The sequence below is a fragment of the Pygocentrus nattereri genome, chromosome 3 (assembly GCF_015220715.1).
Source record: "Pygocentrus nattereri isolate fPygNat1 chromosome 3, fPygNat1.pri, whole genome shotgun sequence".
NCBI classification, from domain to species: domain Eukaryota; kingdom Metazoa; phylum Chordata; class Actinopteri; order Characiformes; family Serrasalmidae; genus Pygocentrus; species Pygocentrus nattereri.
In genome coordinates this window covers 6,097,298-6,116,093 of record NC_051213.1, presented here as the reverse complement: position 1 = coordinate 6,116,093, position 18,796 = coordinate 6,097,298, and the positions used below count along the sequence as shown (strand labels likewise).

General features: G+C 45.3%; 1 protein-coding gene across 1 annotated transcript in view; it reads left to right on the top strand.

Moving 5' to 3' along the window:
• Nucleotides 1-849: 849 nt before the first annotated feature.
• The window catches only part of LOC108432080 (rho GTPase-activating protein 21), a 218,291-nt gene continuing 200,344 nt past the window's right edge, over nt 850-18,796 (top strand). Inside the window, exons 1-3 of the mRNA XM_017705689.2 lie at nt 850-1,234; nt 2,927-2,961; nt 3,080-3,182. Of these exons, the coding sequence (XP_017561178.1) occupies nt 3,108-3,182 (75 nt within the window). The 5' untranslated portion in view covers nt 850-1,234; nt 2,927-2,961; nt 3,080-3,107. The remainder of the gene's footprint in view (nt 1,235-2,926; nt 2,962-3,079; nt 3,183-18,796) is intronic.

Below are 18,796 nucleotides of genomic sequence, written 5' to 3'. Positions count from 1 at the left end.
TACACGATATGGGCCCTTTAAGCCTCGCCTCAAGGCGCTTTGCTTCCCTCTCCGGTCTTCCAAGTGTTCAGCCTGCGTGTTTTGAACTTTTATATGATTTGCTTTTTCAGGTTGTTTTAAAAATCTGTTTATAATTTCATTTTTGTTTTTGCATTTGTATTTCGCCATTTCATTCGACTTTAATTTGTTTATTTTTTGCTTATTTCATAAGCAACACATGTTGTGGGGGGCCTCCTTGTACACACAGAAGAAATATAAGTGCTATATTATCATTAATAAAAATGGAAAGATGACACAAGGTGCGTTATACAACATCATACACTGTATTATTATTATTATTATTATTATTATTGCCTTTCTTTTATTGTATTGTTTGCTTAATTCATCTGTTGTACAGCGCTTTGGTCAACATTTTATTGAAGTTTACGTTATAAATAAATAAACAAATAAATAAATAAAGACGTCTAATAATCTTGTAAAAGGGCTCATAACCCAGCTCTCCTCTGAACCCTAACCGTCAAAGAAGATCTGCCTTTTCGCGCTCATTTTTATTCAACGTATTTATTTTTACTTTTATTAATAAAAGCTGCCGTTTGTGTCGGGTCCCCACAACGACTCGCGTTTTCCGCCATTCTGCGTCCCCACAAAGCCGTTAAAACACACGCGCCACACACAATCGCACCGACTGAGTGATAGGCTGTATGTGAGGACGAAGGTGATTGGTCGAGAGCGAAGCTCCGGGACGGAAAGCCGCGTCCCATTGGTCGTCGATCTCGCGGGAAAGGCGGAGTGGGCGGGGCCTGCGTTGTCTCCACTCAGAGAGGCAGGGAGAGTCTGCAGCGCCGCGCCGCCAGCTGGACGCTGAACCGCCGCCGAGCGGGGCTGTTTTTCTGCCTTTTTCCTCTCTTCCTCGCGTTTTTCCGACCCGAAAACTGCAGCGGACGGGAGTGTAAGCGTCGTCGGCGTCTTGTTTCAGCTGGGCGGTGAGCGGGTGCGGGACGAGGCCGTCGTTTCGCTGCTGTGAAATGGCTTTAGTGATAATAACAGGTAGGTGAGTGAGTGGCAGCAGGCGGGCAGGCAGGCGGTGGAGGAGGACGACGACGACGACGAGGACGAGGAGGAGGAGGAGGCAGCAGCAGCTGAGGTTCCTGGGGCTTTTTCAGCCCGTCAGCTTTGGCTTCCACACTGAAACGATGCCTTTTACCTCGGGCTCAGGCTGGGCTGCCTGTAACAGGTAGGTGTGTGAACACTGCCTCTCTACTGTTCTCCTGTTCAGGCCATTCAATACAAAGTAGCCTGCACTGGATCCACACTCAGCGCCCGTTTTACCACATAGGAGCCCCTTTATTTCTACACCTACTGACTGTACTTCGCCTTGTTTCTGTCCATGCCTTTGTTACCCTCCTCTTCACTGGTCAGGGCCCCCACAGCAGGTGTTCTCCTCTCATCATGGCGTATTAGTGTGTGTTGCGCTGGTGCGAGTGGATCAGACACAGCAGTGAACGCCTGGACTGAGAATAGTCCACCAACCAAAAACATCCTGTGACCACCGATGAAGGACCGCGCGAACCGTGCAGCAGCAGACGAGCTGTCGCCTCGGACTTCACATCTACAAGGTGGACCCACGAGGTAGGAGTGCCCAATAGAGTGGACAGTGAGTGGACACAGTGTTTAAACACTCCAGCAGCGCCGCTGTGTCTGATCCACTCGCACCAGCACAACACACCACCACCGCGTCAGTGCTCAGAATGACCCACCATCCAAATACTACCTGCTCTGTGGGGGTCCATGGGGGTCCTGATCCTTGAAGAACAGAGTATCAGAGAAACAGATGGACTACAGTCTGTAACTGTAGATCTACAGAGTGGAACTACACAGTAAGTGGAGCTGATAAAGTGGACAATGAGCGTAGAAACAAGGTGGAGTGCTCAGTGAGAGTGTCCTACAGCCGGTGGTTGTAGCTGCCACCTCCCCAGTGGCTCTGAAGGCTCTTCTGTGGGGCAGTAGGACATCGCACAAAGCTGATCTCCTTTGCTCGTCCCATTTGTTTTCTGCTTCCGTCTCCTCCGCCCGATTGGCTTTGGCTCTTGAGCCAGGTAGTTTCAGGGATGTCCCTGTGTTCATTTTATGATGTCCAGTCCAGCAGAAATGGCCCAGACTTACTTGAATTCTGGTTCCATTGACTTCCATTCGAGGAGAGTATGTTTTCAGCTTCTCCTCTAAGGCCTCCCATGTTGGGGATGCGAGGTTTTCTTCCGACAGCGACGATCTACAAAGCCGTGCTGCTTGTGCCTCTTGTAAGTGTGTTGCAGATTCTCCTCCTCCTATACACACACGTTCCGCTGTTGCTGAAACAAAACCTCGCATCTCCACAGCGGTGACTTCACAGGAGAAGCGGAAAACATGCTCCGCTTTTCATGGAAGTCAATGGAACCGGAATTTTTTCCAAGTCATTTTGGCCCGTTTCTTTCGGCCCTTTCATCATGAGATTTTCACACAGTGTGAAGACCAGCAGGTATTTTCATATCATGCCCAAAACTGGAAAATGACAAAAACGGAGATACAAGGTTCCGTTCCGACAGCACTGAGATGACATGTGTCCAGTGCTACAGACGCACCTGCTCATCCAGCGTCGTAGAATCAAGGCCATCAGGGATGTAGCCTTCAGGCAAGGCTTTACACTGGATCTTGGACCGTTTGCTGTGAGGATTTGATTGAGCATTAGTGAGCTCAGGTGCGGATGTTGGATGATCAGTTCTGGACACTCCAGAGAAGTTTTACCGGCATTAGGCATGGTGACCTTAGGCTTGTGTGTCTGTCCCATTTTGTTGGTCAGTGCTTTTCTATGGCACCGCTGAACAGCTGGGTCAGCATTATGTTCATACTCATTGGAAAGGGTCAGTAACTGTCCTCCCCTCCGTTACAGGACTGTAGGATCGACGAACGTGAGAAGAGCAGACGGTGTGGATTAGAGCAAGTCCTTTCACATTTTGGGATTTCCTTAGTACTCCCCCACCCACCCCACCCACCCCAACCCCTGTTTTTCTTTCGTCTCCTCTCCTCAATGTGGGCTATAAAGGACCTTCGCCCTGGTGGATTGAAATGAAATGATGGCGGCACGTTGGGCTGGTTCACCGAGCCAGGATGGTGTGAAGAAGGCGGCAGGATCGCCGCTTTGCGAGGTAAGACGTTCTGGACTTTCTTAAGAGCGAACCAAGCGCTTGGTCGCCGGTCAGGGCGAGTTCTCTCTGCTGGAGTCAGCTCGAGGAGCTGGTTTGACTTGCACCTGCAGCTGTTCCTGTTGGCTCGTTCCATTGAGCATGAGCGTCAGTTGATTGAGTGTCGTTTAATAACGTGCTGGTCTAATGTAATGGAGCTTGAATAGTGAGCAACTTCAAATCTGCTTATTGTTGATCCCTTTTGTACCACTGGTCTGTCTGGGAGGGTCTCTGGAGAGACTCGGGTGGTTAAAGCGCCTGAAGACCCCCTGAATGTTGTAGATTTTGGGGGTTTTTGGTTGGAGAGTTTTATTTGGATTCTTATCAGACGATATTAAGTGATATAGATTTTTAAATCCCGCAAACGGGGAAATTCCACCTCCGCATTTAACCCATCTGTGAAGTGAAACACCACATACACACTAGTGAATACACACACACTAGGGGGCAGTGAGCACACTTGCCCAGAGCGGTGGGCAGCCCTATCCACGGCGCCCGGGGAGCAGTTGGGGGTTAGGTGTCTTGCTCAAGGACACCTCAGTCATGGACTGTCGGCGCTGGGGATCAAACCGGCGACCTTCTGGTCACAGGGCCAGTTCCCTAAGGCCAGACCCTTCGTATTATCCTTCTTCCTTCACGTTCGTGTTTGTGTGTTTTTGTACCTGAAACAGTCATAATTCATGGCATCGTGGCTGTTTTTCAACCTCCGTTTACCCCTTTAGATTTAAACAGCCCCTGTACTGTGCCTCATTCAGAAAACAGTACAGTACTGAAACAGTCCTTATAACTTCAGCTTTAATGGGCGGGACTAAAGTGCTATAGGCCCAGGTAAGTAGTAATATGCACACGTTTTGATGTTTGTGACATCACAAAGGCAGTAGATTAAAAATGGGCTTTTTTAGCAGTTAAGTTAGTGTAGTTGGGTTGTACAGACCGGTGAGTGAAGGGTGCATTTTCAGACTTCTAGTGTTTTACGTGCTCCATTAAACTCTTCTGTGTAAAATGAGGTTTTCAGTGATGTGGCCCCTCCGAAGGGAACAGAAGTGCGTAAACAAGGCGGTTTTGTTGGTGCAGTTTGGTTTTATGGCGTTTTGTTTTAAGAATTTTCAAAAATGTGCGCATTTCTATATAATTAATTCTAGAAAGGAGACAGCACAACGTTTGTATTCTAAAACGGAAGAATTTCAGGAAGGCTGTTAGGAACGGCTGTGTAATTTTGACTATTACCGGAAAAAATCTCCGATTTCCATGATATTGTCTTGCTTGCACATGACTTGTATCGTAAAATCGTCTGAGAAGGGAATAGTAGTAGAAATGAATGTTCCATCGCTGGGCGCGGTTGATGTTTGTGTTCAGATTGAGCTCTCAGTTTATTTTTACTAGTGTAAAATGAGCACTAACAACACACACCGACAGTGTGTTAGTGTGTGTTGCGCTGGTGCGAGTGGATCAGACACAGCAGTGCTGCTGGAGTTTTTAACCACTGTGTCCACTCACTGTCCACTCTATTAGACACTCCTACCTTGTCAGTCCACCTCGTAGATGTAAAGTCAGAGACGACAGTCAGTTGGTCGTCCTCTAGTCCTTCATCAGTGGTCACAGGACGCTGCCCACTGGAAGTTGTTGGCTGGATATTTTTGGTTGGTGGACTATTCTCAGTCCAGCAGCGACACAGAGGTGTTTAAAACCTCCAGCAGCACTGCTGTGTCTGATCCACTCGTACCAGCGCTACACGCACTAACACACCACCACCCAAACAGTACCTGCTCTGTGAGGGTCCATGGGGGTCCTGACCGCTGAAGAACAGGGTAACAGAGTATCAGAGAAACAGATGGACTACAGTCTGTAACTGTAGAACTACAGAGTGCAGCTATACAGTAAGTGGAGCTGATAAAGTGGACAGTGAGCGTAGAAACAAGGAGGTGGTCATGATGTTGGGCCTGATCGGTGTACATTCCTGCATTATCAGGAACAGTACAGCTGAGAATGCCGGCTCAGCCTCTCCTGTTATTCACTGGAGATGCGTGTCTGGGAATCCTGTCACATGATTGATAGTACGATTGGAATGCGTGTGATATTGGCCAGCTTCGTCTGCCTTGTGACCCCTCTTCAGTGCGGCCTGTGCACACACGACTATACAGAGCTACAAGCTCCGCGTTGATATCCTGCTGTAACGTCGTTTGGAATACTTTATTTTTGGCAGGTGTGTGGACGTGTGCAGGGCAGTGGAACCCTCTGCGGTTTGTCTTCAAAGCCAGGGGTGACTGAGTTCACTACGGAGGTTTTTACTGTTTGAGCTCTTGTGGTTTCGACCAGTTCTGATTTTTTTTTTCTTCTTTTAATCACTGAATTCTACATTTTTCATTTTCCGCATAAATTCAGTCACTGAGGTGGAAATGAAGTCTTTGAGTAGCTTGATCGGAAATGGTTTATTCTCAGACCGATTTCGGTAACACTTTACTGTAGGGTGCTGTTCATAGGTCATTACAACTGACATAAACCTACGTAACTGTTTATAAACGCTTATTCCAACAGACACGTCTGTCATGAAGGCTACTTGAGCTGACTTTGCTCAAAATTGAATGATGCTTATTGGAACATGCATTTATAAACAGCTATATATAGGGTTATGGCAGTTGTAATGACAACCTTATGTAGGTGTTATGTAGCCTTATGAACAGCACCCTACAGTAATGTGTTACCCTGATTTCTTCATGCTAGAAACCAAAGCCATTTTGTTTACTACAGAAGTGCCTCGACTTTAATATTCAATGCTGATCATTTTAAAATAGTGGTAAATGTGACAAGTATCAGGATTTTTCAGGATTATTTTTGCCTTATGATGTCCTGCAAATACGCTCCACCATACATACGTTAAAAGAAATGCCAAAAATATTTCTCTAGAAGGCATTAAACCCTTCAGACGTCTGGTTCCTATCACCGTCACTGTGAACAGGCCCGACTCTGTATATTTCTCTAGAAGGCATTAAACCCTTCAGACGTCTGGTTCCCATCACCGCCACTGTGAACAGGCCCGACTCTGTATATTTCTCTAGAAGGCATTAAACCCTTCGGACGTCTGGTTCCCATCACCGCCACTGTGAACAGGTCCGACTCTGTATATTTCTCTAGAAGGCATTAAACCCTTCGGACGTTTGGTTCCCATCACCGCCACTGTGAACAGGCCCGACTCTGTATATTTCTCTAGAAGGCATTAAACCCTTCAGACGTCTGGTTCCCATCACCGCCACTGTGAACAGGCCTGACTCTGTATATTTCTCTAGAAGGCATTAAACCCTTCGGACGTCTGGTTCCCATCACCGCCACTGTGAACAGGCCTGACTCTGTATATTGCTCTAGAAGGCATTAAACCCTTCGGACGTCTGGTTCCCATCACCGCCACTGTGAACAGGCCTGACTCTGTATATTGCTCTAGAAGGCATTAAACCCTTCGGACGTCTGGTTCCCATCACCGCCACTGTGAACAGGCCTGACTCTGTATATTGCTCTAGAAGGCATTAAACCCTTCGGACGTCTGGTTCCCATCACCGCCACTGTGAACAGGCCTGACTCTGTATATTTCTCTAGAAGGCATTAAACCCTTCGGACGTCTGGTTCCCATCACCGCCACTGTGAACAGGCCCGACTCTGTATATTTCTCTAGAAGGCATTAAACCCTTCGGACGTCTGGTTCCCATCACCGCCACTGTAAACAGGCCCGACTCTGTATATTTCTCTAGAACGGAGCATTTCACACCACACCGCTCTGAACGACTCTGTTCATCTTCACCGTTTTAGCTTCTGAATGCTGCAGAGACTCCGGAGGATCAGCGGATTTAACCGTCGAGATTAATTTGATTTAATTTGGCAAGTGAAGAGTTTATGTAATCTTAATGGCGTCACTCCATTGCCTGTTCCAGTCAGCGCTCCATCTCAGCCAGTGGGTTTCATGCCACTTCTAAGAGAGATCTTCACCCTCCCACCGCAGCGTGGATCGTTACGTCATGAGCGAGAGCCTGCCGGCTGCTCGGCGTAAGAGTCTAACATAGGCGAGGATGAATAAGCAGCACGTTCGGATTAACCCCTCAGAAGTGGCAATACTGGAGTGTGTGAATATGTGATCCTCTTATGGTGTGGCTCCAGGGGGTGTCATACGCTTATGGGGGTGGGTTTAGGATGGGTGGAAGCAGTAAGAGTACACAACAGCTCTAATGTACCTGATTGAATACAGATTGAACTTTGTCTTGTTGTGATGTATCATCCGTTAGACGTGGAAGCGTCGAGCTGTTTGTCTGTTCCACCTCATGTCCAGCAATGTGTGTTGTGTCAGTGCTGCACTGTCCTGTCTGTTTGTGTCTAATGTCTGTTTTATTTATCGTAATTATTATATTGCCTACCTTCATTTTTTGTTTGCACACTATGGCCCAATTCCCATTTCACCCCTTGCCCCCAACACTTCGCCCGACCCCTCCGTTATGCATGTTCTCGTCTAGGGGTAGGGGTGTCCCGGTTGTTGTTGAGATGGAGGGGTGGGGTGAAGTGTTGGGGCTATTTGGCCCTTCAAACGGAGATTTTTCAGAGGCTGCACTACAAATGGAGCGTTATGAGAAAATTCCCGGAATGCCCTGCGAATCGTCGGCCATACGGCTGCACAAGTGACCGAAGAGGCACACAGATGTATTTCTCTGACAAATTGTAATATAAATACTGTAAGAACCACTAACAGTGATAATAAATAATTGCCCCCCTCTTTGAAGGCGGATGATGCCCTAAATGTATTTAAGCAGTGAGGAGCTGAACTTTCCCCTCCTCTGCGGTCACTGCAGGCCGGCAGGGTCGTCTGCAGAGCAGCGCTCGTAGCTGTTAATGAAGTGATGGAGTTTTTTGTTTGTGCTATTTTTTATTCGGCGACTCGTTTGATTGATTGATGCGTAAAACTGAAGTTGTGAATGAATCGGAGCGCCGGGGCTTTTCAGTCTCCTTCAGATGGACGGCAAATGTCAGTGTGATGTACCGTTATTGCTGTAGTCTGTAGACAAACCAGGAAAACACGTCCTGATTATTTTTCAGACTATTTTAAATATGATTCACCTGTCCTGTCACATGACACACAAGTGAGATCACCAGCTGGAGGCGGCGTGTTGGAAATGTCCAGAAAACCTCGTCTCGTCTGTTGATGTAAAAGTCGCTGACGACAACTGATGACGTGTCCGGTTCTTGAAGGCTTGTCCCATTTCACAGAGGGAAGATTTCAACCACAGTTTCAAGGGGGAGGGTTACACTCGAAAACAAGGGGTAGGGGTGAGAATAAGAAGTGGGATTGGGCCCAAGTCTGCACATTTGCACTTTATTGTTGTTCCTTGTTGTTCCTTGTTGCTCCTGGAGGAACGTGATTTCACTCCGCTGTGTACTTGTACATAGATGGAATGACAATAAAAGCCAGTTGACTATGACTTGACTAATGGCGCCCCTTGTGGATAATCTTAGCCTGCTAAGAGTGAGCGAGTGAGTGAACGAGTAAGAAAGTGGGTTACAAGCTACATCTAAAATATCACTATTGGTTTTGGCCGATAATGAAGGTTCAATATCGGTGTTGGTCCAAAGGAGAAAAGGCGTTTTGTCAGTCCGTGCTCAAGGTTTCGTTTTGTTGCTATCGTGCGAAAGGTGAGCGTGTTTTATCGTTATTGGATTATTGCACAAGGTTTGTTTGGTCTTGCCAAATAAAGAAGTGTTGTATGGTGGCTGACCGATACTCAGTGTTTGGCTGACGGTTTTCGTCCGCAGAAAAAATCAGGCTATACTCCAGACTTCATTAGTGTTTGTATCATAAAGAAAAAGTCACTGTAACAAAGGAAAAATATTTTGTCATTGGCTGATACTCAAGGTTTCCATGGAAAGCAGGACCATATTGACCCAGACTGAAGGCCTTATTATTGATATTTGTATCATAAAGAAAAAATATTGGTTTATTATTGGCTGGCTGATACTCAAGGCTTCAATACCAGCATTACATTTACGGCATTTGGCTGACGCTCTGATCCAGAGCGACTTACAATTTGATCATTTTACACAGGGAGGCCAAGGTGGTGTTGGGAGTCTTGCCCAAGGACTCTTATTGGTATAGTGTAGGGTGTTTACCCAGGTGGGGGATTGAACCCCAGTCTACAGCGTAGAAGGCAGAGGTGTTACCCACTACACTAACCAACCACGCATTATAGCTATGGGAAAAGAAAACGTGGTCCACAGTGATATACTTTACCTGCTAATACTAAAGGTTTTGTTTTTGGTGTTGGTATCAGAAAAGGAAAGTGGAATCAGGCCCCAGAAAAATGGCCGTATCAGTTCAGACGCAAGGTCTCATCATTAGTCTCAGTATCGGAAAAGAAAACAGCAAATTAAAAATATTGTATCGTTATCAGCCGATACTCAGGGTTTCGTTTGGTATCTGTCCGTAGAAAAGACGTGTAGTCCCACACTTAAGGTTTTAGGAGTACCAGATTCAGACTACCTTACTGATCCCAGAGGGAAACTGCAGTCATTACAGTTGCAAAAGAATGTTGGAAGGATTATGTAAAATAAACACTTTAATAATTTAAAACAAAAGGGAGGAATTTGCGGTATGTACACGTTTAAAGTGGCAGTGGCTGTGATAAATGTGTGAAGCAGTTCAAGTTATTGCGCAACTGAGTTATTGCACACATAATAAAAAAAAATTACATTATTATTATTATTATTATTATCATTATTATTATCTGTGCAATTATTGAGTATTGTATCACACCTTGCGTTATAGAGTTTGATAGCCACAGGTGAGAATGACTTCCTGTGGCACTCTGTGGTGCATTTCAGTAGAAATCAGTATCTGAATGGAATACTTGGTATCATGGCAAATAAAAAAAAAATATTGATTTATTGATTTGGAATTGGCTGATTCTCAAAGTTTCACTGTCTATATTTGTACCTGACAAGAAAACTGTCACCTCTACCAAAAATCTGTTAAAATCACAGGGATTTTTTTTTTTAACCCTTGGAAATCTAGAGTCGTTGTTTGGCACTGATGTTGTAACAGGAGCAGCTTCACAGAATTCCCGAAAAGATGAAGTTTTCACATGAGTGTAAAACCCCCAGGTGAACGAGCCCCAGGGGTGCCAGGGGCGCCAGTGGTAAGGAGAACCTCCCTCAGAGCTGAGGAAGAAACCTTGGGAGGAACCAAGGATCACCGGGGGCGGGGGGCCCGTCCTCCTCTGGTCAATGTAATTTTGTAGACTTGATTTATATTTACTAATGATCTTTTATACGGAGTCCACGCCTCGGAGCAACTGACCACACAGCACCATTTCGTCCAGTTTAAATCAGAAACATCTTCTCTTCTGTCTGTTGAGTGAGTGAGGAATTCCGAGTATAAAACCCCACCATGCTTTTGGTGTTGCTGCGTATGATTGTGGCTTCTAGTGGAGGCAGTTTATCATCCGCGGTGCCTTCGGTCCTCACGGCCGAGGAGGGCTGAGCACAGTGTGTGACAGCATTCGCATTAACACAGTCTTTTTCGAAAACTGCTCCATTTTAATTATGACATTACTTTGGCTGATGGAGTGGCTGGTTCAGTCAGCGTTTCCACCAGGCCTCTGCCTCGCTGCTTCTCCTTAATCTGCTGCCCTTAACGTGATTTAAAACAGCCTGGTCTGGCCTTCGCTCGGCCACATAAAGGCCTGAGATTCATTATCTCTGTCCAGGCGTTGGAGGAATTAATGAACAGCCTTGGAGACCCGTGAAGGAATTTTTAGCCCGAGCGTATTTTTCTGTAAATCTGGCTGTAAAGGTGGCAGGTGTAGGTATTTCTGCCTGTTTTGTTCTGTTGGTGCTGGGGTCACTTGAGGCCACTGCCCCCCCCAAACACCCCCCCACCACCACCACATCGTCTTTGGGAAGTTAAACTGTAACTAGCAGGGGTCTCCAACAAATGCATACAACACTACATGCAGTGTGCCTGTTTTTAGACACCTTTATTTGCTAATTCTCTTCCCAACGTGGCCTGATTTTGCTGTAATATTCACTAACATGACTGAAATTATTTGATTTGGTAGGTCATTAACTTGCTGTATATCTAGGTTGAATTTGTACAGAGGTGGACGAAGTACATAAACCAGGTACTCGAGTTAAAGTAGAGACGCCCAAGGTAAAATATTCCTCCAGTAAAAGTAGAAGTTCCTCCCTTTAGACCTCCACTTGAGTAAAAGTACTAAAGTATTTACCTTCAAATGTACTTAAGTATAAAGTAAAAGTACTAAAAGAGGAATTCTGGCTCTGATGTCCTGTTATCATTTTTATAACCAGACTGGCTTCATGAACTCATTTCAGGTGAAAGTCCTCCAGCGTCTCTCTTGGTAAACCAGTCTTTTAATAGAACGTCATTAATTAGTGACGCTGACGTCTATTAAAATGATCAGAAGCACAAAACACTGAAGGTAAACAGTTTCCATCAGGGAGAACCGAGTGGCTCTGAAATCACTTTTTACACACAAGCAAAGTTTCAGTTTCAGATTTATTTACAACTTAGTTCCAAGTTTAAGTTGAATAAAAACTGGCTTTAAACTCAGGATCACAGATGAGCTCCTTTACTATGTTGATCTGTAGGCGTCTGTTCATAAACATAAACCAGCCCAAACTCATTTACTATAAAATGAAATGGTGTTTGTAGAAATTCAGAAAAAAGCCGCGTCAGTCTCGACTGCATATGTGGACATATTTCTATATTGAGCTCTATTTACACAAAGTTAGGTTAGTTCATCATTTATGTTGAACAGACTCTCCCAAAGTTTTACGCTGCTGCGCTGACGTTGAACCGCGTGCTGCACTGGGTCGGTATGACCAACAGGTCAAAACCAGCTCTAAACAAAGTGACCGCTGGGCCCTGATTGGTGCTCTGGCTTTGCGCTTCTTTCGTTTTGACATGTTACGTTTTTATACACACAGAAACCAAAAGGAACGACAGATTTCTCAAAATGTAGGAGGAAAAAGTCGGATATTAGACTCTGAAATGTAGTGGAGTGAAAGGAGAAAGTGGAGAAACTTCAGTACAGATACACCAAAAATACTAAAGTACAGAAACTAATTACATTTACTCAGTTACTCAGTTACTCAGTTACTGTCCTCCACTGTATAATGTTCTTCAGCTTAGACGTTTTATTCAGTGCCTGAGCTGAGCTGTGGCTGGTCCGGCGTTGCGAGGCCCGCGTGTTTAATTGCCTTCCTGCCTTTGATGAGGCTGTATGGATCGATCTCTCCCTGGAGGCCTCCAGCAGCAGCTTTACGTCAGAGAAAATACAGGCCAGGCTCTCTGCGGTTAAAGCTTTCGGGACACAGGGCTGGTGTGAGGAATACAGATGGGAATTTTAACCACTTTTGCTAGTTCAAATATTCATGTTTTCAAGCAAATGGTGAACATCCCAATGAGACAGTCAACATTCAGCTTAACACTCGTTTATAATGTGCAGCTGTGATTGTATTAGACAACTGTGATTGCTCCAGTCTGGTCAGGTCATAGTGGTTATTGCTGGGAACAGTGATTTCATCTCTTTGTTTTGGGTGTATTTGACTTAATATTAGTACTATTAAGGTATGTGTAATGTATGTATTGAAGGATGAGGGTGGATAGATGGATATTTTTTAATGACCCCCCCCCCCCCCATTTTTGATCCGATTCTTGGAGTGTCATTGTTTTTGTGTGTTCCTTCAGTTTTTAATAATTGCAAGTTTTAAGCATCCAAAATAGATATGAAGTTTTAGTTTGTGCAAAATATTAAAAACAACACAGATAAACAAACGTCAATATTACTTTCTAACACTTGCCCCAGAGGCCTGGCAAAAATTAACATCTCAATTTCTGCAAACCTGAAGTTCGACAGCTTTTTCTTAGAATTTTCTCTCCCGCCTTAAATTGAGCAGCTGGTAGCATGTCTGTACGGGTGCCTGAAGGAAACTGCTGCACCGTTTAAGGTGGAGGGGGAATTCTCATAAGATGCCGACTTCAGCTTTGTTCAATTTAAGGACCTCCGACCATCAGACACGTCCAGTATTTGGAAAAATATTGCCTATTCATCCTTCAGTACCTGCTGGTCCACGGCTTTCCACACTCATACGACCCCAACGTCAGATGGCTCCTCAGGTGGTGACTGAAACATCCCTGATTCTGCCACTCAGCTAAAGGGGATGGCTTCAGCACTGAAGCACTGTCGCACTGTCTGTGCGTCACATTATCTGTGCTTATTTATAGCATATCAGTATAACAGTTATGACACAACGTAACTTATGGCTGAGGAAGAATTTTAGCCAGTATACCAGATGAACTTGCACACCAGTGACTCCTTAACATGCCACCAGTTGACCTACAGAGAGATTATTTGATTGTTCGAGCTGCGAACAGTGCATGTCACTCTTTACTCAAACCAAAGCATCAAAGAATTGTCGCGTCGTCACTTTAGTCAGACAGCTGTCTTTTAAAAAGACACGTACATTTTTCTTGCATTGTATTTTCCTCCCAGAAATCCATTTATAATATTAATGTTATTTTACGCACGTATTTTACACATGATCTCTGTAAATGATCTCCAGGCTGAAACACTCTATTGTATCTCATTTAAAAGCAGTCCAGGCTGAAACTTTCCTTATAACTTCAATGTGAGTGGGCGGAGCTGAACTGCTCCAGGCTATGTAGATGAGCTCTGTTCTGATTGGCTGCCCTGTATTGTACCTCATTCAAAAGCAGTTCAGGCTGAAACACTCCCTATAACTTCAGTGTGAGTGGGTGGAGCTGAACTGCCCCAGGCTGATTAGGTGGATCTGTGTAAATAATCTGTTTATATTTAACATAATGGAAAAAAAATAAGCCTGGAATTTAAAATATTCCTGAACTATCATACAGGTTGCAATTTTCACTTGGAAAGTCAACGAAAGATGCCGTTTAAAACTTTTTAGTACCCGGGCTGTACGTGCGCTGCCGTCCCTGTGGTTCATCACATGCTTCTCTCGCTGTGGGCTGATTGTACTCTGCCTCTTGTCCCCGCCCCCCCGCCCCTTCTGGTACTTTCCCTCTAGAGCCTTCAGTCTGTCTCTTTCTCTTTTTTTCCTCTTTCGCCCCTCCCCTGCCATAAGCTCACAGTAGCTGTGGAGGGTAATTAAGGACCAGCTGCTCCTGGTCATTATGAAACACCCCCTACCCAACAACCCCCCACCGCCCCCCCCCCCCCCCCCCCACCCCCACCCCACACAGTTTTTCTGTGACCAGCTGAGGCCTCTGGTCTCTCTTTATGCCAGGGCAGCTCTGATGAAAAGGGTTCCTGGTCTGATGTTGGTTCTGCAGGAACGTTAATGGATTGTTTGCGCCTGGGATTCCCAAAACAAACCACTTCTTCCCCTCAGCCGTCAGAGAATTCAGCTCCTATTTGCGCTTCAGTTGCTACTGTTTGGGGCTTTTGTGCTACGGTTCCTACTGTATCTTTTTCAGATTAGGGTCCAGGCCGGTTGTTTTGGCCAAGATTATCGGAATGCCCACTTTTCTGCCTTGCTGCTTGAATGCTAGGTGTACTATGCCAGACTGCCAGGTAGTTGGGGTTGTATATGGTTTGGCTGCTTCTGATTGGTTTAACTCATCTACAGGCAGTTTGCAGTCATGTTATTATCCGCTTAAAACACTGTTAATAATTCGGGATGTAATTAGAGAACCCAAATACTGCAATTTCCCTGTAATTCATTTTGATCCACCACCCAAACAGTACCTGCTCTGTGAGGGTCCATGGGGGTCCTGACCACTGAAGAACAGGGTAACAGAGTATCAGAGAAACAGATGGACTACAGTCTGTAACTGTAGAACTACAGAGTGCAGCTATACAGTAAGTGGAGTGGACAGGGGTGTGTGTGTTTGTGTGTGTGTGTGTGTGTGTGTGTGTGTGTGTGTGTGTACATTTCTAAATTTGCATTTCAGTGTGAAAACTGAAATATGCTGCCTGTATAAGATTAAGTACGTATACTTTGCTGAAAACATCTGCATGTTCCAGTAGTGTGGGTTATGTTAGTATGTATTTAATCCCCATATGTGTTTATATAACATACACAGGGATGAGGGGCTGTGAGAGCAGCGCTGCAGTAGATGTGATTCTGTTTCCACTCTGCTTGTAGTCCCTCCCTCTGCTATAAATTAGGCTTTTTCCTGAGCGCATGCCTTTCAGTCGCCCTCTATCCCGACACGATTTCGATGGCGCTATATTTAACCGTGGCGGAGTGGGAAAACCTCATCACCGCTCGCGCTCTGCCCAGCGCCCTGACCAGCGCCCTGACCAGCGCCCTGACCCTCCTTACGTGTAACTTCAGAACTCCTCATTTTCATGTCGATGCAGATGTGTTCTCGGGGTACGCGTGCTGTCCTCAGGCCAGTTCTCACCTGTCTGTGTAGTTCTGTTCCGTGGATGATGATGATTCACGGTTTAATTCTCTTTGATTATTTTGGCGTGGTTCAGACTGAGGGTGGCCACTGTGATGATATTTATCGTTAACCAGGTACACTGTCATAATAAGCTTTTCTGAGAAAATTGTGGACGTTGTCGGTGCTTAAAGAACTGACCTTCATGTTTCAGGGCAAAGAGCGCAGAATTAGTCTTGTTTAATTGGATTTATTTCAGCAGTGTTTAGTTCAGAAGTTTGCATATTACACAGCATTCGAATGGTCTAGCTAATGATCTGAGAATTTTTTTTTTTGGCAAAAAAAAAAAGCACATGCTTTGATATGCTTTAATATTTTTATACAAATCTTAGTTCCAGCCATGTGATCCGGCTGTTATTTCAACATCATGTTTTTTCATAAACACTGTATAACTCCAGTGAGATGCTGTTGCTAAGCAACAACTTCGACAGCTGTAGGAGACGCTCAAACTATTTGAACGTTTTTACTTCTTTCTTTGCCACAAACAGAAAAAAAAGAGACCGACAGCCGATTCGGTCCGACTCTGAAGACGAGACGACACTAAATTCCAAACTTTCGTCACCACTGAGCAGCTTTTCAGTCGGCAGCTGTGACAGAAGAACTGCTGAACAACCTGGAATCAGCCAGAAATGAACCCAACACCATTCGCCAAACGTGTCTGATGTTCAGAGTCGGACCAGATCAGACTGAGCCGTAAAACTGACCCAATAAAAAACAAAAGCTGCTCAGTGGAGACGACAGTTTGGGGAATTTAGTGTAAGGAGCTGGAGAACGAACTGCCGGCTGAGCGGCGAGTGGGCGGAGCTCGTTACTCTGACGTAACACCAAGCTGCTCGTTAAGGAGCTATAATTAGGAGGAAGGAACTGAACATTAAAACATATTAAACGCCGCGTTCACGGCCAGTTTATTCATTTCTTACTGTGTTTATTTAACTGCTGTATTAAAGCAGTAGAAGACTTGAGGAGTGAGTTATCACCAATAACATCACGGCTGAGATGGTCTACGGCCGCCAGATCACAGCCGGGATGTTATTTCACCATAACGCACTCCCTCTGTGTTCTACTGCGTAAATAATAAGGGATTATAATTGTATACTTGGCATTATGACATTCCAAAATCAGCACACTTGAAACGCCGTTTTCAACTGTTGCTTCTTCGGTTTTCTATTTTAGTACGAATAGTTCCGTTCCTAGAATCTGATTGGCCGAGCCGCGTTCTAAGCCATTGCAAAACCCACAATATACCCACACCTACTTATGACCGGCTCACAGTGACTGAACTCTGTATCGCTGCACCACAGCATGAAAAGCCCTTCTGCTGTTAGTGGAATGGTCTTTGACTCTCATGAAGTAAGAAGCCGTATTTCGTTCAAACTGAGCGGCTGACGACTTATGTTCTTAACTAGAACCTGGCTGGTCAGCTGGCTAACAGGCTAAAAGAGCCAACAGCCTAAACAGCTCCATCATTGATATCGCAGGCTTGAATTAAAGCACGTACAGTGTGATTTACAGTAAATCAGCAATATAAAAGTCTAAAAATGTCACTTCAGTGTCTTCAGACTGAAACATGGACATTTGAAGCCTGTAAGTCATGTTAAAGCCAGGCTGGATCCCAAACGGCTCTGTATTCCCTAAATAGCGTTCTAGCTATGAAAGGTCAGAAATCCTAGCTTCTACAGCCAAACCAGGGCATCATTTATCGAGTGTGGACGTGTCCGAGTCCCAAATGACTCTGTCTTGGCTGTGTTTTGCTCTGTTGGGCTGCAGAATCCAGTATTTAAATTCCTACGTAGTGCACCATGTAGGGAGCAGGGAACTGTATGAGGTTCAGCCCCAGTGTGAGGAGAGGCGCCGCTGGATTGGTGCTAAATAAAACTCGTGGTGGTAATTTGGTGACCAAAAAGTACTTATGATGACAGCACTCTCACTTCATATGTTCACTGTTACATGACCTCAGCGACAGGTGACCAAACACTCTCCTCCGTGGTTGCTTAGCAACGACACCACATGCCAAAGGAACTACTTCTATTGGCGGACTACTTGTTTATGTACCTATTTTGTAAAAGCAATAAGCCACTTTATGCCACGCATTACGGTGATTGTGTCACAGGGAGGGGTGTTCTTAGGCACGAGGCAAAGCAGAGTCTCCTCAACGACTCCCTTGCTGATGTAATTGACCTTAGTGTGATGTAATTTATCACAGTAAGGATGAGAGATCGTCATATTGCCCCCCCCCCCCGTCTCCACAGAAGGTGAACCATACTCCAGCGTGAGCCTCATTTCAGACCCTAGTCTGTGTGGAGACTCACAAGACAGTCAGGGAGATGAATGTTGTTTTTCATCTGCCTAATGGAGACAATCATCTCCACTCTGACCGAGTTGTGTGTTAAGCGATCACATCGTAATGTCTTTCTCCACAGAGAGGGTCTGTTCAGGCTTACTGCTGTGCAGGAAGAGGAGAGAGCTGTGATTACTTGGCCAGGCTGCACCACGTCGTGTGTGCCAGTACAAACAGTATCCTCCTGTTTGGTGCTTTGGTGATCGTAGGTAAACAAGCCCCGCGTGCCAGCCCCTGACCTGAACCTGACCCGGAGTCACCCTTTACTCCCCTCCACAAAAAAAGACTTTTTCTGGGAGGCAACAGGCAAGTTTAAAGAAACACTGTGTACCCACAGATTGTTAACACAGCCAATTCCTTTCTAGCAACATCACTTCCAATTCACTTTCATCCCTTGCTGTGTTCCTTTAAAGTGGTCACCAAGTCCAGGGCTAAGCCCAGTTCATCGTAGTATCGTTATGGAGTTCAACCAGTTAAACTGTGCTTAAAACCAAGCTGGGAACGATGAGTGTGTTTACATGCGCTCAGTAATCCGATCGGATGTCTGCAGTTTGTACAAACGGTCATTTAATCCGCACTCTCCGATCTGGAAATCCAATCTAGACACCTGGTTAAGAAATCCGATAAAAAGAGCTGGATTTCGGCTCAGTACTCAGATTTCTAAGTGCATGTAAACTCTTACTCTGATTTCTTTCAGATTTTTCAGCCTCTATGCCTGAGATCAGATGTTGCCCACCAACGTTGCCCCCAAGATGGCAACAGAAC